Source organism: Taudactylus pleione, unplaced genomic scaffold (assembly GCF_031769625.1).
Source record: "Taudactylus pleione unplaced genomic scaffold, aTauple2 ptg000749l, whole genome shotgun sequence".
Taxonomy (NCBI): Eukaryota; Metazoa; Chordata; class Amphibia; order Anura; family Myobatrachidae; genus Taudactylus; species Taudactylus pleione.
In genome coordinates this window covers 1,716,021-1,742,510 of record NW_028285151.1, presented here as the reverse complement: position 1 = coordinate 1,742,510, position 26,490 = coordinate 1,716,021, and the positions used below count along the sequence as shown (strand labels likewise).

Here is a 26,490-nt window from a genome sequence, read left to right as displayed (position 1 = left end):
ACCATTTAATTGCACTTCTTTGTACAATCTCTAATGTACTTATATCCTTAATTGGGGGCTGCAGCCCCTTATGTAAAATTCCCTACTGGTCAAAATGGTTTCCAGCAAATAACTGGTTTCTAGAAAATAACAGAAACTCATCAGAGGCTTGCATTCTGTCACTTTTCCTTCATTATTTACTAATATATACCCTGTTATCACAGAAGAGCAAATCAACCTAACATTATCATCTAGTTAAACGTGTCAAGGATACCAAAACCTTAGCTAAAATATTTGGGTCAGTCCAACTTTTGTATGTTTTCTTTATAGGAAACATAATTGATCAAAGCAATAATTTGCCTAATAAGTAAAATACAACTTATAGAGACGATGTATCTCCGACCCTATAACTAACTTATAGGGATTATGTATCTCCCCTAGGAATCCATATAATGTCTTACTTTATATGACTATAAGCAGAACAATAAACCATGTTTAGTGGAAGTATTACCAGAACTCTCCTGTCTCCCAGAAGGGAAGTATAATACATTTTTTAAGAGCCCATTACACAAACTGTTCTTGTATAATAGAGCAGTAAAACAAGTGTAAAGCGGATTAGCATATTAGCAGAACCCTTTCAGTGACGCCATAGAGAGGGCATTTGGGTAACAACGAAAGAGCTTTAAAGACTGTGAAAATAATCGGGAACTTGTCAGTTTTTGGGGATCAATCTGCTGTTGTGAAATTGTGCAGCCCTTCTAGTCATTGCCTTGGCAGCAGTTTTACATGAGTGTAGTTCTTCTGTGTTTTAATGTAGGAAATTGATTTGAGTTCATATTCCGGATATCAATTTGCTGTAACTATTTTTGTTCAATAAGCATTGCGACTATCTTCATATTAAATTCCATTTAATAATGTTCTGTGTTGGGGTAATTTTAGAATTTAAGCATCATGTATGTATGGTTTATATAACACTACATTTATACAATGAATGGTTGTTTTACAGTAACTTAAAGTAGTGAGTGCATTTGGAATGAGTCAGTGAGTAGTCGTTGACTGATGCTGGACATACCCTTTCAGATATGATAACTCACCATCCAATTGACATTGCCATGGACTGTCCGATAATTGGTCTATGTGTCCAATGATAGTCTATTCACTGTCAGATCCAAGCAGCAATTATAGCATCTTTCGGTCATGCTGAAAGATTTCTCATGCCGACAGTGCAATAATTGCTATTTGGTCACGGCCATACAGTGTACAATTATCAGCCCAATAATTGCACAATGTATGGTTGCCTTTACGAAGATTGTTAGCTCTTGAACAAAATCTAATACTGGGCATCCATTATGCAGAGTAATGGCGGATCAGGACGATAATTGCATAGTCTATTTTAGCGACTAATCAGCGATGATCGGACAGTCGGGCATGAAAAATCTTCCAACATCTGTATGCACTTCCGCAGCCGACTGCCCAATTAACTCCCCTGTACCTTCACAGGGAAGGAACGAGTAAATATTTTCTCCCCAGGGGAGGAACCCATATATTGTGGGCCATACACTGTGATATATGTCAGTGGATGGCCTCGATATCTGATGTTTTTATTATGACAGATAAAATGTCTGTCGAACTGACAATGTGTGCCCAGCTTTAGTGGTGATAGGATTATGTGTTTAATAGCGAGTATGAAATAGATACACTCCCACATGTATGCCCAGATGCTTCTTGTTGCAACAGTTCTAAAATAACTTCCCAATGGGAAACAGCACCTAGTAAAGATACTACCAATATGCTTGTACAGAACTCTACAACACTGTTTCTTCAAAATCCTAAAACTTGTTTAAAAGAGAGTATAATCTCTCTACTGACAAGCTGATGTCACACATTTAGGACCTCATTCAGAGTCGGTCGTTGCGGCCGCACGGTCGTACGCCACCGATGTTCGCTATACTGCGCATGCGTAAGGTTCGCAATGCGCGTGCGCAAACTAGCCGCTACGATCAGAAAATTCTCTCTCCTTGAACACAGCCAGGTCGGTAGTTTGAGTGACAGATAGAGGCGTTTGTGGGTGGTAACAGGGGAAGGTGCTTGAAAACGGGGGAGTGGCGATCCGAACGCAGGCGTGCCTCACTATGCGAACGGCGTTTTATGGGAGTTCATACGGATTATGGGAGTGCATAATAAACAAAGTAGCGTCATGGCACATGTGACATGGGAGGTTTTTACACTGACATGATCGTAGAGCTTAAGAGAGGGTATGGTCAACCTTAAGCTCCACGACCAGTTCCGATGGTTCCCGATGGTCTCGATTAATCCTTATATGCCCGGAGATGACGTGCAATGCGTACGAGAAGGGGGCGTATTTTTTTGTATTCCAACCGCTTCCTCCCCTTGGTCGGCCAACTACCGATCCGAACTTAGGGACGCAAAACATTGAAATTTTGGGTCCATGGCCAGGAAACTCCCCAGACCTTAATCCCTTTGAGAACTTGTGGTCAACCCTCTAGAGGCAGGTGGACAAACAAAAATCCACAATTCTGACAAACTCTAAGCATTGATTAGGCAAGAATGGGCGCCATCAGTCAGTAGGTGGCCCAGAAGTTGATTGACAGTATGCCAGGGCGAATTCCAAAGGTCTTGAAACAGAAGGGTCAACACTGCAAATATTGACTCTTTGCATAAACTTAATGTAATTTTCAATAAAAGCCTTTGACACTTATGAAATGCTTGTAAGTTTACTTCAGTATACCATAGTAACATCTGACAAAAAGGTCTAAGAACACTGAAGCAGTAAACTTTGTTAAAAGCAATATTTGTGTCATTCTCAAAACTATTGGCCATGGCTGTACAGTATATGTGCCCCTCTTAATGGAAATCCAGTATCTAGTATGTAAATACATTATATCAGAGAGAGACAACCTGTAGGGCTAGATGCTGTACAGTTTGCTGTTAGGGCCTGCTAAACCTGTGGCAGGGCATACAGGAATGTGTAATTCCACAGCAGCTGGAGTGCCACAGGTGTCAAATCCAAAGGAAGGAAAAAAATGTAAAAGAGGCACATTCATTCATTACGTGAGCATTTGCCATGATTCTTAGCATGTAAGGACACCACTGCACATGTTAGATATCCATATTATTGTACATATCGTATTCTCATTACAGCAGGGAGCAAAGTTTACATCAAGATACTCATTAAAAAAATGCAACCTGTAATGTTAGTGATGCAACATATCAAATGCCAACATTCGAAGTGTTTTACTCTCATTCAGGGGGCTAGTTGGAGGTCACTCAGTAGTGCTACAGAATGCTACCAATTACTGGCACCTTCGCAAGCGGGTATGGGAATATTGGAAATAATTGTTTCCCTTTTTCAGACCAATTTTACTGCCTTATGCAAAGATTGCCACCAGCATGAGGCATGACAGTGGCAAACGCAGGATTTCTAGAGAGGGGTTTCCAATGCTTGATTTTAAAGCAAGTGTGGCCAGTCCATGTAGAGGGCATAACCAGCACTTAACCAGGTATAATATACATCATACGAAGGTATGTAACCGTTCTGACATATACCGGGCCAGCAATCACAGTATGCCATTATACAGTATGGGGATGTCAGGCTTCCTGCCTGAGCTGAATGTTTTTTATTTCAGATGTGGGCTCCATTAAAGATCATTTGAGCAAGTTTAGGGAATCTGGGGAGGGGAGGGGGGTGGAGGGAAGGAGAAGAAAAATAATCTTGCAGTGCCCTGGACATATATGTACAGATTGGTCTCCTTATGCACTGTATAGAGTTGGTCTATATCAGTGCCCTCCTAACAGTGCATGTTTTCCAGATCTCCTAGTTGGTGCACAACTGTATTCATTACTGGCTGACTCATTTTAAAAGATCATCAGGTGGTACTAATTATTTCATCTGTGACACTGAGGGGATCTTAAAAACATGCAACTTTAGTATTATATGCTATTTCTTTCTATTGTGGTCATCATGGTGTGGGTTAGGGAGGGGAGTTTCCAGGCAACTAGAAATCCCCCCTGCATTTGCCTATGCATGATATTCAGGAGTGTATGGTAATCTAGAGGTTAACCTCTTCATGTCCAAAAGACTACCGGTGATCTTACGCTGCATTATAAATAACTTTTCTCCTAAATTACAGAGCTTAAAACCCTTTCTGATCTAAAAAGGAATATGGAAGAGAGGTTGGTTACAAGATATCCACATCTTGGTTTGTGATCAGTAAGTACACTGTGTTGTTTGCAGAAAGCTGAATCAGTTAGTTGCTGGTTTTTGATAAATCATTGTTATCCTAAACACAGCATCATATTGTTCTAAATAAACGAAGAATATTAGTATTTTTCATATGATGGTTTTTATTGCTCTATACAAGGAAAAGTGTATTCTTTTAAAATACGAAGCGAACTGAACAGAGATGTCAATTCTGTCTGCCAAATAAGTACAAGAAGTTACAATACCAACTACTGGGGGGTGATGGGGGCTAAAGGAGGTCTGGGCTGGAGACTATTCTGGATACTTGTAGTTATCGCCCTGAAAGTAATGTAACATATCCCCCTAGCTGCCCGGAGCAGTCACAGCGATGGTGGAGAGAGCGCCGGTCCGGCAGCTGTCCTGGAAATAAGATTACTGCAGGCGGCAGGGTAATGACATTAACTACTGACCTCTTTATACAGGGAAAGCAACGGTTACTCTCCTGACTCTCCATTCTGCAACATGGCTCACTAAGTAACCCTGCCCCCTCCTCATCCTCCCCCAGCCTCCTTACAGGCAGCCTGTCAGTCTCCCTCCTCTCCCCCCTTCCACACCCACTGCTCGCTCTCCAGGCCCCTGAATCGCCTCATCATTCTCCCCGCTACTGCCTCCTCCTGCTGTGTGTGTGCTCACCTATTACTGCTGCTATTTACTACTACGTGTGTGACTGTAAGAATAATAAGATCTGGTTGGGAAACAGAGACGTGAGCGGAGACCTAGCAGGGCTAGGCGGCAGTAGCAGGGCACGTCATGTTATGTCACTGCAGGCAGGAATGCCTTTACTCTTACAGCGAGCAGAATTTAGCACTTTGTGGGTGACCGTAATCCCGGGACAGTGCCTGCCCTCCACATCCGCACCACGTTCCTCTATGGAAAGAGCTGATACCGGCGTGTAACCGGTAGGGGGCACTGTGACCAGGTACGAATCCGGCCGGCTGCACTGTACTCTGGCTCAGTTACTTATTACAAGAAGTTACACGGATCGTGTCTGTCTGAGTTATGGAAATAATCACAATTGGTGCTTAGAAAAAAATGTGTTCACACATGTACGTGTGCAGTTGCTCTCATGCAGCATGTATCTCATGCCAACTAATTATACAGTCTAGATTTTATTTTTAATTTACTTGTAATAACACTGCCAAAGTCCCATAAGCTATAATAATAAAACAAGTTCTTAATTGAATAGAAGTTTGGGTTCCACGATACTGAGTATTTCAGAGCTGTGCCCAATAGAGATTCGTTCTGCAGGTAAAAGCGTGTTGCAGCTAACAACCATTTTTTATTTCAATATGGGACACCTGTTATCCAGGTAAGAAGAACATATGTTATGGACAGCTGCAGGGGGGGCTTGGGTTAGGTTTTAGGGCTCCCAGGGGGGGGATTTAGGGTTTTTTTTGTAGAGAAAACCTCACTCCCACTTGTATATGCCTCTTAGGACCGTATTCAATTGCTGGCGAAAAGTTTCCGCCGATGACGTCATTTCGCCAGGTGGAAACTTATCCCCGTATTCAATTACAAAGAGTTTCCGCCAGTGTGAAAAGTCTGCGCCTTGTAACCAGCGGAAAAGATTCGCCTCTGACTGGAGGCGCAAAAAAATGCTGTTTTGGGGGCTTGAGGTGCAAAGTTGCGGCAACACCCCTGCAGCATTGGGACAGTCCCCCAAAGGTAAACTGCGTAAAAAAAAAAAATACTTTAGAACACCCCAAAAAATTACTTTCGTTTTGGGGGCGAAAAAAAATAAAGTTGGGGGACAAACTTAAAAACTAGGGAAATAGACTCCAGGGGGTCCCCCAAGTATGACCAAAGTGTTTTTTTTTTATTGCAGGTGATTGCTGAAGGTGCGTTTTTTGCATCACTTAAAACTTAACTGTAGCGATTTTTATCCATTTTCATGTACCCCAAATTTGCTAGGACTACTTATTTTTGGCAAAAAAACCTGCTAAATACTATTCTTCACAACTTGTGCAAAGACGCTAAATAGCACCAATTGAGAGCATTTAAGCACCACAAATACCTTCAGCAGGGCTATTCGGGGGTATCCATAGCGATCCCCATGTCAGTGCATCTTTTGGGGGGTGTCAGGCTGATTTCCACAAATCTAACAGGACTTTTTGCCGCTTTGAGTTTCGCCGGGACGCGTTTTTGCGTCCTTTGGAATTGAATAGGGCGAAAAGCGGGGACGAGCACCATACTTTTCCAGAGGCAAAACTCCGGGACTTTTCACCGGCAATTGAATATGCCCCTTAATGTCAAGTTGAATTCTCCCTCAAAGTCTAATGCAAAGCATGGTCTGGCTCTGGTAAACGGACATCTAGTTGTACATTAATATTCCATGTAGTCTAAAGCTGGCCACACACCAGACCAACTTACATCCAACCAGCCAACTTGTTGATTGGTTGGAATGAAAATCTGGTAACGTATGGGAGCAAATGATGATCAGCAATTTGCTCCTAAATGCCAGAAAACAGATGAAAATGGTCGTCAGATAAGTTTGTTAAATGTTTGATCTAAACAATTTGTTCAAACAACAGTTTTTGTTCATTTTCCGGCGTTTGGGAGCAAATTGCTGATTGTCACTTGCTTTCATTCCTTACCAGATTTTCATTCCAACCAATCAACAAGTTGGCTGGTTGGATGTAAGTTGGTCTAGTGTGTGGCCAGCTTTAGAGAATAAGAAGTGTATTTTCTAAAGTGCAGGTTTATAGAAGTGGAGGTGTAGCCCATAGCAACCTATCAGATTTTAGCTATTATCTTCTAGTAGGTGCTAGATAAATGATAAGTAGACTCTGATTAGTTGCTATGGGCAACACCTCCACTTCTATAAACCTGCACTTTAGTAAATATACCCCTAAGTGACATTGATGGTTTTGATTTTTGTATATTTTGTCGTTGCAGTCATTTAATGTCATTGCCAACAGCTGGCCCAATGGGCCAATCTTGCTGCTAGGTGCGTCTAACAAAACGTTTAACATCCAAAATGGGCACACTGTGTGGGTCATGAGGCCCATTTATATTAAGCAAAGCGAGAAAAAAAATATTTGTACACATTGGTAGAAATAGGCTTTTTCTTAGTATTGTATTAACTACTAGCTGGGTTGTCCGGGTTGAAGACTGGACCCTGAAGTACACCTAAAGCCTTCATTTATTTACATTGCCCTCGCCTATAACCTGGATAACTATGCAAATTAGGAGTAAATGACAGTGCATTCAGTCGTGTTCTCATACCATTTGGAATGGGGTATATCAGGAGCAGACTGATTTACAGAACAGAAATCAGTATAGCTTCCAAAATCACTTGAGTTTCAGAAATCACTGCAGAAAAGAGGGGGGATTCAGCTGCGGATTGATATGCTATCGCAGCTGCTAACATGTTAGCAGCTGTGATAGCTGTAATATTATAGTGCAGCAGGAGGCGATAAGCTTCTTGCATGCACTACTGATCTGAGATGCGTCAAAGGACGTAGCATTGGATCATCTGCGATCCCTTCGGTTAGCTGAGAGACCATGGGGTCACGCAAGACGGCCACCGCAGATGAGTAAAAGAGGTGAGGAAATCTCCGTCAGCTGACGAGATCCTGGCCTCTACTCACCGACCAACGGCGGTGATGCCTGCAGGATCGCAGAACCATACTGCACATGCGTAGTACAGGTCAGGCGCAGATTCCCAATAATAAGAAATCTGCGTTATCCCTGTCACTGCGTCTTCAGCTGAATCATCCCCTTAAATTATTTTACAGACCAACATTGAAGACCACGCCATCAGGGGGGGAAAGCCGGGACTGAAGTCCCATTCTCGGACAAAACGTGGCCCGTCCACAGTGGCACTGTATGGCTGGGATAAATCTCCCCTGCTGTTTGTAATCTCTGTATGCTAAGCTTTGCCAAGATCCAGAGGCGTTACTAGGTCTGGTGACATCTGATGCGCACTCGGACTATCCCTGCACCCAAAAAGGGGGTGTGGTCTAAAATAAAGGGGCATGGTCTCACAGGGAATCCTGATTATTTCACTCCGGGGGCAGCCCTGCATCCCTGGAGATGCTGGGTTGACAGCACTGTCGACTCCTCTTCTATGACAGGAGCTACTGTCACTGCAGAGGAGCCGCAATTTTGGTGACACCTGGGTGCGGACCGCACCCCCCCACACAACTCTACTGCCAGGATCAAAGCTTGTGGATTGATTATGCTGTCTGCCACAGTCTGAATGTATCAAGTGGAATGTATCAAGTTCTGAGATGCTCATGATCCTGCCAGAGTGTTATAGTGTGTATGAAGCCAGCCCCCCAGGACCAGAACCTGTGTAATTTAAGAGTGTCCCGGTTTTTTGGGATTGTGTGGCTGTGACGAAGTACAAACCTAGGCAGATTCCTAATCCTGGTCAAACTACACCACCATGCCAAATTTGGTGGAGCTAGTTACAGAACTATGGCCGTGCATAAAGGGCTAACAGGCACACTTTCTCACTTATTATATAGATATACTGATTTATATATTACGTCTTAGTTAAGTAATAAACATGCTCTTTGGGGGAATTCAGTTAGCCACGGGACTCCTGACCCTGCCACTGACGGAAAACAGGGGCAACACTCCCACGTCTCTGAGAACGCAGGCCTTCCCCGCCCCACCCATACATACTGCCCAGAACAGAAGCCTATGCGGGAAGCAGATGAATTTACCAAACGCTGTTACCCAGCACAACTGTATAAAGCTGGTCTGCCACTCATATGTATATTGTGATCAGAAACAAATTCAACAAGGCGCCAGAATCCCGACACCAGTCAGAATCCCATGCCGCTGGCATCCCGACAGTAAGTAGTAAGGTTAGAAGGTGGGTTAAGGTTAGGCACTGGGGGAGAGGGAAAGTTTTAGGGTGCGGGGGTGGGAGGATTTAGAAACTAACTGACAGGTGTCGGTGTCCTAAACCTGTCGAGATGCCGGCATCAGGATTCTGATCGCTGGCATCCCTACCCAACCTGTGCCCACATCTGGAATAAAAACCCATTCAGCTCAGGTGGGTTAGTCCTACTGCTGCATGTAATGGCTTACTGTAATCGCTGGCCAAGTATATGTCTGGAGTGTTACATGATAATTATGCCCCTATCATGGAGTGGCTGCACTCGCTCTAATGTCAAGCAGCAACCGTGCTCTAGAAATCCTACATTTACACCTGTTTAGCCAGTTTATCCAGTGTTGCCTGTCCGGCATTGTGACTTACCCCAAAACAAACACAGGATCCATAGCTGAGTTAGTGGTACAACTTGAACACGCACCAATAACTCTTCTTCCACTCTGTTGTAGTTCACCTTTGTTACTTAATTTATCAGTGTTCTCTCAATCACTACACAAGTCTGACTGAATTGATAATAAGTTAAAGGTGCAGTGCACTTCTCACATATACAGAAGACTCATACATGTGTATTATTGACAATATATATTACTTAAGTCTTTCATAGTTACCAAATGTACCTAATTTCCAGGCTTTAGCAATGACTCCCTGCACATGTCGTTTTCCAATGTTAACTAAACATACAATAGAATGTCTTTTGCTGCAATATTATTGTATATTACCAGTATTAATGATAAAAGTTTGAGGCCTCATCAGCTGGAAGAGGCGCAAGTAAACATGTTAAATTTTACATTCTGTGAAGGTGTCATGGAGCATGTTACAGTACTAGGGTAGTTATGCCTGTGGTGTGCTAATATGTACCAACTCTGCAGCAAAATCTCCTTGAAAATGATTTCAAGATGTTGATGGAGACTATGCTATTGGCAACTATGATTCATTTGAAACTTGCACTATGTAAATACAAAGTAGTAACAATCTGCATATTGCAGAAGCATCTATGGAGTTATTTAAAGCACTTTTTTCTGTTTGCAGACTGAGGGCCTGATTCAGCAAGGATGGCTGCAATCGCGCACGCAGTTCTGCTGCGAAGGTATGCTAATAATTGCAATCGCAAAGCACTCGCACGGACAACATACAGATGCCCACTTCCCCTCTCGCACATTCGTAATACCTTGAAATCCATCCAAAGCATCGGAAACATCAAAGCCACTCGCACATTTACAACAGGTCAGACCTCACTTATAAATTGCTACCTCTCCTGTACACAGTGAGCACTCAAGCTGCGTATGCCATTGCAGGGGCTAATTTATGCACGCCCCTGTAATGGCGTTCAAACGCACTGGCACGCCTTCATATATCTGACCACACCCCTGTCACCACCGCAAAACACTGTCTGTCACTCACTGTTTTACCCTGCTCTACGTATACACAGTGTGATCGCAGTTCAGCGGTCACGCACTGCGGCTTTGACGCATGCGCAGTGCGTAACAATCATCGGACTGCGTACACGATCGCATCTGCAATCCTTGCTGAATCGGGCACTGAGGATTTATTACATTTCCTCAGGTTTTAGTTTTAATAATTTTTTCTCCCAACCACAAAATTCTATATAAACTTGCAGGGGACACACTGGATGTAAGAGATCCCGTCAGCATTCTCTGTGAGTCAGACAAGGTGACGTAGTAGTGCAATGTGCCAAGAAGGACATATTGTGCAACGCACTGAGAAACACGCTGCAGAAATAAAGTCATCTTTCTTGCCTTCAAGGTCAGTCTGTTGTTTTCTCACTGTGACGGGTAGGGAAGGAACAGTGTTCATTGTAACAAGCACTGGGTGGAGAATACCTGGTATAATGACAAATCTGTGTTCATCTAAAGATGTGTTTTAAAACATATGGTTATTATTCAAATTAATTGCTGACATGAACTCTGCACCTTCTGTATGTAACTAAAACAAACTCAATACAGTAAGAAAACAAATCATTGTGCCCTTCAGTAGAATCCTATGTTCACGTCAAATTCCAGGACCTATTTCTAGTGTTTACACATTCTATATAAATATAAAGCAATTTAGGCATCAATGAATCGCTATCTAGCATTGGAATTTTCCACCTTCTGTTTCACTTACCTTTCTAATTTAATCTCCATCTGTTTAATTTCTTCCTCAATGTTGCCGTGCATATAGAGAATTCATTCCCTCACCTACTCCAGCTGGTCACATGATCTGGCTAATGAGTCACTCCAAATTTCTTTCAATTGCCATGAATAAAAATATACTTTACCATCAGTGAAAGGAGTTTCAGAGCACATGCATAGTACAGTAAGTCAGCCAACCATTGAGAGTGGGGGATAGAGCAATTATCACAGCATATGACCTATGCCCAAACACCAGTGCCATTGGCTGTTTACTAATAGAAATGTGCTATGTTGCCAAGTGCAGGGAGCAGTGCTGGGACAATTGCCACATGCTGTCAGACAATTGCCTCTTGGTCCCTCAATGTTAAAATGCAATTAACTAGTCGGTGCACTCATTTCGTTATGAGTCTTCTAGAACAGAGGTTCCCAAACTCTGTCCTCAAGGCACCCTAACAGTCCAGGTTTTAAGGATATCCATGATTGAGCACAGATAGTTAAATCAAAATACTGAGGTACTAATTAGGTCACCTGTGCTTAATCATGGTTATCCTTAAAACCTGGACCTTTAGGGTGCCTTGAGAACCGAATTTGGGAACCTCTGTTTTAGAATATAGTAAAATGATGGACGTCCCAATTTCATTATCTATTGGCAGCACAACCATCTCCTATAGCCCCCAAGTGTGCTGTCTTGGAGTTATCCCCGACTCCTCCCTCTCCTTCAAACCACACATTCAGCACCTAGTGTTCACTCTAGCTCCGGTGGCAGGCAGGGCGCCGGAGCTAGAGAGAGCAACTTTGTGCGCGCGCTGAAGGCGCGTGCGTGGCCAAAAAGGGGACATGGCCATAAAAAGGGGCATGTCTATAAGACGCGTCCCCTTTTTCGTCATACTTGGGGGCATATCCGGCACTTACGGACACACCGGGCAGCACCCAAGCGCTGCAGACAGGGAGAATAGATGCCAGGAGCATGCACCCGGCGTCTATTCTCCGGCGGTGACCGGGTCACCGCACATTTCTCCACACGCGGGACCCTGCGTCCCGCGGGTGAAGACTGCACCCACAGGTTGTGAGGGCAGGGAGCTTTTTGCCCTCCTTCTAGAGGGCAGGGTGCTTTTTGCTAAAACAGCCTAGCGGGAACGCTAGTACCTTTCGCAGTCCTGCCATTTCCATCTCAGAAATATTTCCATAATCAGATGCTTTCTCACCCTGGAGGCATTTGAGACCCTCATCCACTCACTAGTCATCTCGATATTGGACTACTGTAACCTACTCCTATCTGACCTCCCTGACTCCCATCTCTCTCCATTCCAACCAGTCCTCAATGCTGCTGCCTGCATCATCTTTCTCTCCAAACATTCTACACCTGCCTCCCCTCTCCTACAAGCCCTATACTGGTTCCCCTTCCCCTTCAGAACCCAATTCAAGTTTCTCACACTCACTTAAAAAGCCCTCATCCAATTCTCTCCCATTTACATCTCTGACCTTATCTCCCTTCCAACTACCAACCACTTCACTCCACAAATGCATGCCTCCTCTCTTGCCAACTGATTACTTACTCCCACTCCTGCCTCCAACATTTTTCCTGTGTTCCTCCCTACCTCTGGAGTTCTCTTACTCTCCCTATCAAACTCTCTACTAAACTTGAAAAGGGCTCTCAAAACTCACTTCGTCATCAAAGCCATCCAGCTCTCATCCTAACCCAATGCTGCTTGCTCCTACCTCACTGTCTACACTATCTATGTCACCCCTCCCCTTTAAATTGTAAGCTCACAAGCAAGGCCATCATGTGCTTCTCCTTTCCCTTACACTATCTTATACTCCCTACAATGGCACCTAACCTTTGGTTTCTACCAGCCCTGTTGCTTATTTGAGTGTTATGATCACGGATGCAGCAATGTTGCTCACTTGTAAGGTGCTGTGGAACCCTTGTGGAACCATAAAAATAAAGGATAATAATATCTAAATCATAAGCATGTTCATAGCAGCACAAAGTATTTCAGGTCATGGTGTACTTGGAGGCAGTGACCATGATGCAAGAGGGGGAATGTAGGCATATGGGAAGTCAGAGACCAAAGTTAAATAGTGACATGATTCCCCACTGCACAGAGTAATGATGTCAGGATCCTCTCAAGGCGATAAGGCAAGAATGTGGTGTCCAACGTACCTCTATATGACACAATTAATTTATACAAAATTTATTGGCCATGTTTGAACTTCAGTCCTGTTTAGCGTTGAAGTCTGATTGCTGCTTTGCTGTTGCACTAATATTTTTTTTGCTGAATCAGCTGCTCTAATGGTCTTTTATTGCAAGTATATCGACATTTCTTTTCAACTCCACCATCAAAAGGTATGCTAAATTCAAACAGAAATCAGCTCGCTCCAATCCTTACAGGATTAAGGTGTTTGAATAGCTTCAAATTCAATTATTTTTGTGTTTCATATGATGCCTGCTAGCTATCATCTATTGATTCTTGCAAGTGCCAGTGATCGCTGTAATAACAACTTGTTTTAAAATGAGACTTTTGCTACACTCAGTGGTGCAGAACTTGTCAGTGTACTTTTGTTTGGTGGCTTCTAGGCATCGAAACTGCAGCTTTGTACTTTTTGTTCTTTTTGAATTGAAGTCTGGAGCTTTTGTTTTTGCCACAGTGTTTGTAACAACATAAATTTGTTGCTGATCTTTAGTAGCCTACTTCATATCTCTGCTGGTAGTCTTAGAAGTTGGTCATATTTGCCTACTGTCACGGAATGTCCGAAATGCATTTGAGCAGGGCTGAAACTAGGATTTTCGTCACCCGGGGCAAGACAGTAATTTGGTAATGCCCCCTGAAGCAGTGCCCCTACAGTAATGCCCCCTGAGCTAATGCCCCTGTAGTAGTGCCCATATATAGTAATGCCCCTGTAATAGTGGCCATATATTAATGCACCTGTGGTAGTGCCCATATGGTAATGCCCCTGTAGTGCCCATATGGTAATGCCCCTGTAGTAGTGCCCCCAGAGTAATGCCCTGTAGTAGTTCCCATATAGTAATACCTCTGTAGTAGGGCCCATATGGTAATGCCCCTGTAGTGCCCATATGGTAATGCCCCTGTAGTGCCGCTTACAGAAAAAAAACATTACTTACCTTAAGCTCCGCTCCGACGTCCGGTCGGCCTGGCTGCTCCTCGGAACTATGGGAGAGACGTCATGACGTCTTTCCCATAGTGCCCATGGGGAGAGCTGGAAGCTGGAGTTCAGGAGAGAACTCCAGCCTCCGGCTACCACGGTGCTGCAGGGAAGGAGCCGGGCGCCCGCTGGTAATAAAATCTCAGCGGGCGTCTGGCTTGGAGCCTCCCTGCGGCGCCGGGCTGGAGGACACTGGCGGCGGGTACAGCGGCGAACCTGTTGCACATGCACCTCCAGCTCCCCCCCCCCCCTAGTTGTGGCCCTAATTTGAGCACTCCCAGAAGACTAGGTATCCTCCTAGATCTTGCTTTCTTTACTGTGAAGTGGGCAGTACGGGGCTTTAAAGACACTATTCACATTATCGGGCCCTACCTACACTGCATGAGGATGTGATGTATCACGCAGTGGTATGCAAGGTGAATCGTGACATCATGGTCTGAATCAGGGCCGGCGCTAGGCTGTGCTGCGCCCAGCACCATTCTGTGTTGCCGCCCCATCCCTCCTCTGCTCCCTCCCCCCCTGATCTTAAATATATCCCATAGCGCTGGGAGGGAGGTGGGCGTTTCCTGCGCCCTCCGGAAACAGTAGCGCTCCGGGCGACAGACCGGCTTGCCCGTGCCTGGAGCCGCTACTGGTCTGAATTACCACTGTATGATGTTGTGAAAGGAGTCATTGTGCAGTGGGGGGTGGGGTCAACACGCTGTAGCCTTGATGGTCCAAAAAGTATGCAGGTATGGTTTAAGTGGCCATCATTTCTTAGCTCTGATTATATTTTGTTGTACAAAGCTTCTATTACTTCCCTTCTTAATGTACAACATTTGGACCCATGAAGTCGGCACTGGTATAGCCCTACTATTGCAAATATTTTTAAAGTTCCAATATATGGTCAAATTCTGTGTAGGCACCTATTTAAATACATACTTCTTTGCCTTGTTTCATGATTATCTGCAATTTGTGCCTCTTTAGGCTGCTTTTTAGATTTATCTTGCTAAGTATACAGAAATTGGCCAAAAGTTTTGAGAATGACACAAGTATTTGTTTTCACAAAGTCTCCTGCTTCAGTGTTTTCAGACTTTTTTGTCAGATGTTACTATGGTATACTGAGGTAAAATTACAAGCATTTCATAAGTAAATAACAGTAAAGCATCCTGAGACCATTCATGTGTGAGGGTGCTTCTCAGCCAAGGGAGTAGGATCACTCACAATTTTGCCTAAGAACACAGCCATGAATGGTACCAAAACATCCTCCAAGAGCAACTTCTCCCAACTATCCAAGAACAGTTTGGTGACGAACAATGCCTTTTCTAGCATGATGTACCACCTTGCCATAAGTCAAAAGTGATAACTAAGTGGCTCAGGGAACAAAACATTGACATTTTGGGTCCATGGCCAGGAAACTCCCCAGACCTTAATCCCATTGAGAACTTGTGGTCAATCCTCAAGAGGCAGATGGACAACCCCCCCCCAAATTCTGACAAACTCCAAGCATTCATTAGGTAACAATTGGCGGCCATCAGTCAGTATGTGGCCCAGAAGTTGATTGTCAGCATGCCAGGGTGAATTGCAGAGGTCTTGAAAAAGGGTCAACACTGGAAATATTGACTCTTTGCATAAACTTGATGTAATTGTCAATAAAAGCCTTTGACACTTATGAAATGCTTGTAATTTTACTTCAGTATACCATAGTAACATCTGACGAAAAGGTCTAAAAACACTGAAGCAGCAAACTTTGTATAAAGCAATACTTGTGTCATTCTCAAAACTTTTGTCCATGGCTGTATATGTAAAGCATGGAGCAATTGTTGTTTGGGGCAGTTCAAATAGGAAATCAGGACCTTTATTTTTAATTAGCTGCTCAATGCTTCTAATTAACTTGTAAACCTCAGCACTTGGCCCCTTAGTTTAAAAATGTACTATAAAATAACCCTGTGCTGTACCTGAATTTGCGCAGGAAATGTCATATTTATACATCCTGCCCTGACTAATTAGCTACTGTAGTTGTTAGTTGTCAAGAGAGAATGTTAATATTCAAAAATGTAACAATGGTAACATACAGTATCTGACTTGATAAAGACCATGTTTTGTGCTTTATATTATTGTGGTGTGCAGTTCATTAGTAGTCCCAATCCACTGCCAGATGTATTGTTTAGATGAAAAATACGAAAAAATATGCAAATAACAAAAACGTATATAAAGAGTATTTATTACACACACACTGTGGCCTCTTAGGTACACCTTTCTAGTACTGGGCAGGACCCCCCTTTGCCCCCAGAACAGCCTTCACTGTGTCAAGGTTCGAACAAGGTGCTGGATAGCATTCTACAGTTGCTGCAAATTTGTTGGCTGCTCTCCTATTCCACCACATCCCAAAGGTGCTCTATTGGATTGAGATCTGGTGACTGTGGAAGATTTTGGAGTACAATGAACTTATTATGATGTTCATGGAACCATGCAGATGCGATGACCTGTGCTTTGTGATATTGTACATTATCCTGCTTGAAGTAGCAAGTTAATTGGTATCAGGGAGCCCTAGATGTGACAAGAAAACATTCCCCACACCATTACACTACCATCTCCCGTCTGAGCTGTAAACATAGGGCATAGATTCCTGTTTATGCCAAATTATAACCCTACCATCTGCATGGTTTGTTTCCTTTCTTCAAATGCCAAGTTTTGCTGAGCCTGTGCCCCTTGTAACCTCTGTGTCCTTATTTTAGCTCACAGGAGTGGAACCCAGTTTGGTTGTCTTCAGCTGTAACCCATTCATTTCAAGTTTCGACATGCTGTGTTATCAGAGATGGCCTTCTGCATACCACTGTTGTAATACATGGTTCATTGATTCTCCTCTGACATCTTTCACCACAAAGTGTTCTTACCCACAGATCTGCCACTTAACCAAAAAGATGTACCAGCACTGGTGTGGGAAAAACATTTAATGAAACATTGTGCTACTACTACACCAAGATTTTCGATGACAGAAGGAATGTGAAAGGGACACACATTTAAACACAAAGGAGCTGATGCTGAGTTTAGACCAAAGCAAAAAAAATGCAAGTAACTGTGCACCTTGGCAAAATATGTCACATTGCAAGGTGTACACTGTGCAGAGTGATTTAGATATGGGAGGGGAGTGTCCAAATTCAAATCTAAATTGCAGTGTAAAAACAAAGCTGCCCAGCATTTGTGGGCTACATGTAAAAGCAGTCAGTGTTTACCCTGCATGCTAAAGAAATAAATGTATTTGCACAGCTTGTATTGCAACATTTTTTTTGCTTTGCTGCCAAACCTGAATCAGCCACAAAAAGTGTGCCAAAACACTAATCAATAGTAGCACATGTAAAGGGAAGAAACGAGCAGGGAAACAAGGGAGAGGAAAACAATGAGAAAATGACATACAAATATATAATCTATACAGATTAAATATAGAATATATATTTATATATCCTGCTCTGGAAATGCCTGTAAATAACACAGTGATCTGAAATACTGTGTCACAGCAATAGTTTTCTACATATTTTCATAAGCCAGTCGGTTGTAGAGAAGGGATTCCAATCACCTTTAAACTCTCCCTATCTGTGTTTGCCTATGCTGGGGTCCAGCTCTGCTCTGTCTCCCAAAGGTTTGAGTGGTCTAGCCAGCACCAGAACAGCGCTCTGCGATGCCCTGTGCTGGCCACGCCCCCACTCCTCACTGCATGATATAGCAAGGGGGCGGAGCTGGCGGCAACGGTAAGAACAGTAGCACTGTCAGAGCATAGTAAGGTACTATAAAGGCTGCATGCCTGGAGCAGCCAAAGGACACTCCAGTGTCCAGTAGGCACTCTGCTAGCCAGATGTAGGGACTGTGGGACAGTGATCGTGCCAGGCGCAGAACCCTGCACTCTGTGTGGCGGCACCACTTGCACACTCCTTGTCACGGCCCTGCACTCTGGCCCTGATTCAGAGCCGGACGCTCTGACAGAGCGCTCGCTCTGAATCAGGGCTGACCTTCATTTTTAGAGCGGCCTCCTGCCCGCTCGTATAGCTGTGGGTGACCACCCACAGCTATAGCGAGCGGCCAGGAAGATGGTCAAGACCATCGCGACCATCGGGCTTGCGACGAGACCCTTGTGGTAGGGTCTCGTTGCCACAAGCCCTGGAGTGCTTTCAGCTCTATCAGAGCCGAGAGCACTCTCACTGACATCACTTGTGATGTCAGTGGGGCCGGCCCCAGACGGTAGGCGTTCACATGGGAATGCCTCCGTCTGGGCAGCCACGCCCCCGGCATGCCCACCAAAGGGGTCATGCTGTCACGCACCATCAACAGCACGCCCCCTTTGTAGCGAGACCCAGAGCCGCACGGAGACACCAGGCGCCCGCTGAGATTGTAACTAGCGGGCGCCCGGCTCCCTCCCCGCAGCCAGAGCCGGAGACTAGAGCTCGTGAGCTCCGGCTTCTGGCTCAGGCAGTGAACTATGGGAGAGACGTCATGCATCTCTCCCATAGCGCAGAGGAGCAGCGCCAGCCGAGCGAATCAGAAAGCAGCGGGAGCAGGGCTTAAGGTAAGTATGATTTTTTTTCTCTTTGGCGCAAGCGGCTTTTCCACTGCTGGGGGGGACATTACTTGGGGGGGACATTACTACTGGGGGTATTACTCGGGGGGGGGGCATTACTACTGGGGCATTGCTACTGGGGCATTACTTGGGGGGAGGCATTGCTACTGGGGGCATTACTCGAGGGGGACATTACTACAGGGGACATTATTTGGGGGGGGAGCATTACTACTGGTGCCACTACCACAGGGGGCATTGCTACTGGTGCCACTACCACAGGGGGCACAACTACAGGGGTATTACTACTGAGGGCATTACTATTGGACACACGCAGGGGGCATGACTACTGGGGGCACAACTACAGGGGTATTACTACTGGGGGTATTTATACAGGGGGCATTACTATTGGGAACACTACTACTGGGGGTATAACTACAGAGGGCATTGCATAGGGGGCACTGCATAAGGAGCAAAACTCCTGGGGGCACTACTACTGGGTACACTGCATAAAGGGCACGTAATAGGGGCCCCCACATGTTTGTTGCCCAGGGGCCCTTAATCCGGCCCTGCTGTAAACTGTATTTAAATCCAATTTTAAATATGCCATTGTCTCTGTGTTCTGAGCTATACATTGATGCTATTAGAATATTATGTCACTGTGTTGAAAGCAGGAAAGGTACACACTCTTGCTTGGCTTCAGATTAAATTAACTGCACTTAAGCAGAAAGTTCCTGTTCCCAAGTTACCATGGGCCTAGTCATTGTCTATTTGCAGTCTTACCTCCTCATACCGGATTAGCCAACCCCCTTACATAAACCCATAGAATTGTTTATTTTAATGGTCTATTGGGATTTATGAAATAGGCGATGGTGAATAAGGCGCTCTGCGATATTTCTGACTTGTAATGAGCTGGTGTGTCAGTACAAGTCAGATATCTGAGCACCTTTTTCACCACCGCCTATTTCATTAATGGAGGGTGTGACAAAGGCTGCTAGAGATATCACAACGAGCTATAACTATTGAGTGCTGTATCATAAATATTTTCTATTTGAATTCATGGCAGGGAAGGAAACTGCATGTCAGCAGTGAGATCCAGCCAGTCACCAGCAAAGAGGTACGGCAGCAGCTACAAACTACCTAGATGCAAGTATTTCCAGATAGCTATTAAGAAACCTGAAGGTGGCAATCACTGTTCTACATCTGGGGTAACATGGAGGTGCGTAGTAAACACTTACATTTGATAAGTGTGTGGTGGCCAAATAATAATGACAGTAAGAGGCTAACAATCCAACAGATTGGCGTAGAAAGCCCATCATATCACAGTGGAGTAATCTACATCACATTTACATTGAAAAAATACAGATTTTTGTTGTAGCTGTATATACATATATAATAATGAATCATGCGCTCCCAGTGATAAGCAGCTTTCTTTTAAATGGCCAGATCACTGGCCAGGTAAGGGTTAATGTATGCTAAAGAAGCGCTTGTATAGTGGATAGTGCTTAAATGTAATACCAGCAATAGTGAAACATACACACAATAACACTCAATACATATAACGTAGATAAATGTTTAAGCGCTTTCAGTGAAAAATGAAGTGTCCTGAAAAGGTTTCCCCATTAAGACGTGGGCGCTGGATACCAGGGTAAGTGGGATAAACTGACCCTACCTTTCCCTGTGTAAGATCTTCTCCGTGCGGGGGCTGGGTGTGTCCAGGCGGCTGCAGTATAATCAGCTGTATGACAATTCCGTCTGCCGCTTGTAATATCAGTGGCTCGCCGGAGCAGCGTCTTTCTGCACTCTTCTGCCTGGTGGAAATCAGCCGTTCTCATGGAGAGGAATTCGCGCTGACTGGAATAGTGACGTCAGGGGTAGTCTAAACACCAACGCGTTTCATCCGGTAGGACTTTATCAAGGTGTTGCTGTGAAGCCCTTGTTCACCTTTTATCCTTGTGCTAGCCTGGTAATTGGCTGGTTAATTATGTCAATTAGACATGTCTCAATCCCGCATATTTAGCCGGATAACGGGATAAAAAGCTGGGCAATCTAAAAGTGTGCTTTTCTTTAATATGTGTATACAATAAAAATTATAAATGAACTTTATTAATAAAATCTGTTTAAAAGTAGTGTGCAGTTATAATTGGTTTAATAATAAGCCAATTAATGCGAATGTAAAATCACAGAATGCTAACAGACAAACATTTACATTACATTATCAGTAGAGTGTATCATGTTGTTCCATTTGTTGCTGGATTGTATCATATAAATATAAAATCAATCAGTCTTTAAACGAAAAATTGATACAGATTATAATTTGAGAAAAGCTCCTAAATCAAAGTCTATATTTAGACCCTTGGGGTGTAGGGTTCCAATTCTGTATATCCATTCAGTTTCTGTTCTTGAAGAAGTTACATTATCCGTACAGTTTCTTTTGATTCTTTGGAATTGTCTCCCTGGGATATTACCAATCCATTTTGGATGGTGATTACTGGAGGACAGAAGATAGTTGTTACAATCAACTTTTTTAAAAAATGTCCGTGTCTGTAATGTGGCAATTAAAAACAAGAATAGGAGAACATGTTTACAACATACATAAAGGTCTAACCACACACAGTGTCTCCAATCACTTTTTGATGCATCATAACAAAGATCCTAAAGGAATGAAATTTATGGCAATTAAAAATGTGGAAAAAGATTGGAGAGGGGGCCAATATATAGAAAAAATTTCAAGAACAGAAACTGAATGGATATATAGAATTGGAACCCTACACCCCAAGGGTCTAAATATAGACTTTGATTTAGGAGCTTTTCTCAAATTATAATCTGTATCAATTTTTCGTTTAAAGACTGATTGATTTTATATTTATATGATACAATCCAGCAACAAATGGAACAACATGATACACTCTACTGATAATGTAATGTAAATGTTTGTCTGTTAGCATTCTGTGATTTTACATTCGCATTAATTGGCTTATTATTAAACCAATTATAACTGCACACTACTTTTAAACAGATTTTATTAATAAAGTTCATTTATAATTTTTATTGTATACACATATTAAAGAAAAGCACACTTTTAGATTGCCCAGCTTTTTATCCCATTATCCGGCTAAATATGCGGGATTGAGACATGTCTAATTGACATAATTAACCAGCCAATTACCAGGCTAGCACAAGGATAAAAGGTGAACAAGGGCTTCACAGCAACACCTTGATAAAGTCCTACCGGATGAAACGCGTTGGTGTTTAGACTACCCCTGACGTCACTATTCCAGTCAGCGCGAATTCCTCTCCATGAGAACGGCAGATTTCCACCAGGCAGAAGAGTGCAGAAAGACGCTGCTCCGGCGAGCCACTGATATTACAAGCGGCAGACGGAATTGTCATACAGCTGATTATACTGCAGCCGCCTGGACACACCCAGCCCCCGCACGGCGAAGATCTTACACAGGGAAAGGTAGGGTCAGTTTATCCCACTTACCCTGGTATCCAGCGCCCACGTCTTAATGGGGAAACCTTTTCAGGACACTTCATTTTTCACTGAAAGCGCTTAAACATTTATCTACGTTATATATATTGAGTGTTATTGTGTGTATGTTTCACTATTGCTGGTATTACATTTAAGCACTATCCACTATACAAGCGCTTCTTTAGCATACATTAGCTGTATATACATGTTTTTATCAGTCAGGTTACACATGTGAACATCATCATGCAGATTGGGATATTGGAAGTAAGATGTGCTCACCTTATGGTTGTAGTCAGTGTCTCCGTTTCTGGTAGTGATGATAGGAATGTCTGAGAACCAATGCTGGAAAAGCTGCTTTTTCTAGAACTTTTGAAAGAGCCACCAGCAAACTCATCATCAGAAGAGTTGTCCTCAGAAGACCCCAAAATAAATCGCGAGAGGGGTGGCTTCTTTATCTGTGTGTTGCGAGGCTCTGCAAGACTTCCTTGTGAGGGGGCAAATTTCAGCTGTTTCTGCTTTGGTGTTACAGGAGATGGAGTGACCAGTGGTAATGCCAAGTCCACATCTTGTACCTGACTGGAGGGAATAGTGTCTACCTGTGATTCTGGACATTCTTCTGTCTCAGATGGGCCAGCAGCCTCCGCTTGTTGTAAATCTTGGGTATGCTCCTTGTCTACTTCCATGACTGTTTCACAGGTATGATAAAATGTCTGGTATTTCTTACACTTGATCCTCTTTCTGGTTTTCCACATTAACCATAACAAAACTAGTAATGAAGACCAGACCCAAAGCAGCATTCAGAAACCTAGAAAACAAGAGACGATAAGGCTATACACCATCCATAAATCAAAGGGTTTTAAAGAATTATTTATGAAGTATCTTATTTTATGAGTTCCATCCTTCAAGTATCATGGCATAAAAAACTTGCCCAAGAAGTCTGGTTATAGATTGCCACCTTTAAATAACTTTATAAATACACTATAACAAGAAGCATCTGAAATAAATGTTGTTTTTTTTTGTTGGATGTCATTGGGCCTAATTCAGAGAAGTGCGCTAATACCGTTGCATCTGTGTACACAGAGAATGTGCAAAAATATGCAAATGTCTCCCACCTGCGGCTTTGTATATACAGGCATCTGCGTTCATAGACACAACTACAGTCACAGAACCTTCAATAATCGGCCTTCTGTGTAACCCTATGGTCGTGCAGAATGTCCGCGAGAACTGAGACGCTGGAGCCATGTTTTCATGCCCCAAAAATAGTTGCCTCCCCCAAACGCTGACTACCTATCACTCACTTTGTAAATGGGTTCCTGTGCATACAGACTCGCAATACAAAAGCACAATGGCAAATTGCTCTATCTGTCTAAATATAGCCATTGCGTCCATCTCTGAAACAGACACAATGGGCCTGATTCAGACACGGTCGCTAAGCCGCGAACGCATGCTATGGCCGATAATCGCCCGTCTGCGCATGTGTATGCTTCCCAGTGCATGAGCCAGTCACTGCGATCGTGAATCGTGCACTCGTAGCACAAACACTGAGCGCTACTTTGAGTGACAGTGCCGTTTCTGGGTGGTAACGGGAAGGTCCTGGAAAACGGGGGAGTGGATGTGTTAACGCAGGCGTGTCTGAGCGGCAAAACGGCATTCTTTGGGCGTGCATAATTAGCATGGAAGCATCATTGTACACGTCACCTGGTTGTATTTCAGTCTGCAGTGAACGCAGTGCTTGCGGCGGGGTAGGGTCTACATCAAGGGCTGCGAGCAGCTCCGATGGCTCTCGATGTTCCTGAATAATCATACACTTCCTGGAGATGACGTGTGCTAAGAAAGGAAAGTGGGCATCATTACACCGGAGTGCGTCACTCCGCCGTCGCTCTCTAAGACATAGGGGGCGTCCTTCGCAGAATTTGCATACCCGGCCCCTGTTGGCTGCGAAAGTGCGCTGCGTTGCGACCGGGTCTGAATCAGGCCCAATGTTCTCAGTGCAGGGAGAACCAGCAATATGGAAAGTTGTGGGCAAGGTGAGGCAAAATGTATTAAAAAATCATATTGAACCATGTGCTCCCACCAGGGCCGTAACTAGGGTAGTGCGACCAGTGCCATGGCACAGGGCACCGCAGGGCAGGGGGCACTGTTTGGGCCTGTCAATTTTCCTTTTTATTATCATTCTCACAAGTAGCTGCCTCTTCCTCTTTTATCCCCAGCATCTCCTGGCCTCCCCTATCTATTCCCTGGCCCTTCTCCATGAGGCCATGGCCCTTTTTCAGGTGCAGAATCCTATGTCCCTATTTAAAAATTGTGGGGGTGAGGGGGGCAATTCTCTCTCTGGCACAGGGCACCAAAAAGTCTAGTTATGGCTCTGGTTCCCACCTAATACAGACTTATACACATGATTTATTCCACATTGTGCGCTTGTGAGGCCACTGTAGGACTGTCTAAAGGCACTACTAAATTGTCACAGACCTCAATACATAAATTCTGACAGGAGAAAGGGAAGTGCTGAGTGTCACAGCCAGCACCCAGCCACTATGGATGGACCCCGTGATGTAGATCCCACTATTAGTTTGTTTTATAATTCCCTGATATCCTTACTTGTTAACTCAGGGCCAAAGTGCGTGGGGGTGAAGAGGCCACCACTGCCACCTCCACTGGGAATGCTGCGCCCCCCGCTGATCTGGTGCAGCGCATGCCATGTCCCTGCTGATACTGCCCGCCAGTCACACAGGCCCTAACTGCTCACTGATAGGTGGCCACTGCTACCCATAACCCCAGCCAGCCTTTAAGTACCATTAAGTCTGTGCAGGCCCCGGCATCTCCGGATGCGCAGTCCGGATTTTATAACGGGGGGGCATTGGGATCCGGGAGCAGCAGTAGTATTTGCGGGGGAGCGGGAGTGTTAGTTATAAATCGGGAGGCTCCCGCTAAAAGCGGGAGGGTAGGCAACTCTGCCACTGGTTTGCATCGCAGTGTGCGTGTCGGACTGCAATCGCAGTTACTACACAGACCAATCACAGAATGATTGACAAAAAAACACCGTTTGGTGGTGGTAACAGGGGGGTGGTCGTAGAAACGCAGGCGTGTCAGTGCGTTTGGACACCGTTGCATGAACGTGCATAAATTAGCCATTGCGATAGGATACGCAGCTTGAGCTCCCACTGCGTGCAATTAAGTTAGCAATTTCTAAGTAAGGTCAGGGCTGCTGTAATTCTGCGTGACCGATGGTACTCGATGGTACCAATGGTTTTGCTATTTAGCTAAGTATTACGGATGTGCGTAAGGGGAAGTGGGTGCCCTTATGTTAGGCTGTGACGGCATTGCGATTGCAATCATTAGAATATATTTCGCAGTGGATCTGCGTGCGATTACGGACCTGCGATCGCAATAGCAATCCTTACTGAATCAGTCCCTGTGTCGGCAGTATTAAGTTTAAACACAATGTGTTAGCAGGGTATGTATTTTTTTGTTTTAGTTTTTCCTAATAAATGCTGCAGTTAAGACATTTGAATGCCACATTAATACAATATAGGTTTAGTATAAATTAACATAACTTGTGAACTCTTCAATGAAAATTGTTAAATTGTATTTATGTAACAGCCAAAGCAAAAGCCTAATTGCAATGTACAGTTAGTAAAATGTGCCATTCTCTAGAAAATCAGTCAAAAATCTTGGCATCTACCCAGGGTTAGACTGGTACACAGGGGTACAGGGAAAATCCCCAGTGGGCCCCACTGCCTGAGGGCAGAAACCCCTATTCTAGGGGTTAGGTTCCAGACCATGCACTCAAGTTATACATTGTTACTCTACTACTAGAAGGTCAGTAACTTGGTATAGCAGGATCATGGATAAACTTGCTTGGTTTGAATTTGCTACACCAAGATTCACCCTTCTGCCAATCAAAGTGGGTGGTCCTGAACACCCCTTTAGAAAGGGACCTTGGCCCTCATTCAGACCCACTCGCAAGCGGGCGCACGTACGTTAGGCGTACGTACAAAATTATTTAAATTCTATGGCTCGCTCGTATTTTCGTTCGCATCTAAAATTCCTCCCTAAACTCAGGCGACCCCTCCTCTAACTAACGAGCGTGCAAAATAGCGAGCG

The 26,490-nt window shown here is 44.1% G+C and overlaps 1 protein-coding gene across 4 annotated transcripts in view; it reads right to left on the bottom strand.

Moving 5' to 3' along the window:
- ACACB (acetyl-CoA carboxylase beta) overlaps nucleotides 1-26,490 on the bottom strand; it is a 156,288-nt gene that overhangs the window by 105,598 nt on the left and 24,200 nt on the right. For 2 of the 4 annotated variants that reach the window (XM_088457281.1, XM_088457282.1), the window contains exon 2: nucleotides 22,666-23,191. In XM_088457281.1, the coding sequence (XP_088313407.1) occupies nucleotides 22,666-23,183 (518 nt within the window). In that variant the 5' untranslated portion in view covers nucleotides 23,184-23,191. Of the gene's footprint in view, nucleotides 1-4,650; nucleotides 4,705-11,210; nucleotides 11,229-22,665; nucleotides 23,192-26,490 lie in introns of those variants that run through there. The other 2 variants (XM_088457283.1, XM_088457284.1) reach the window with 2 other exon arrangements.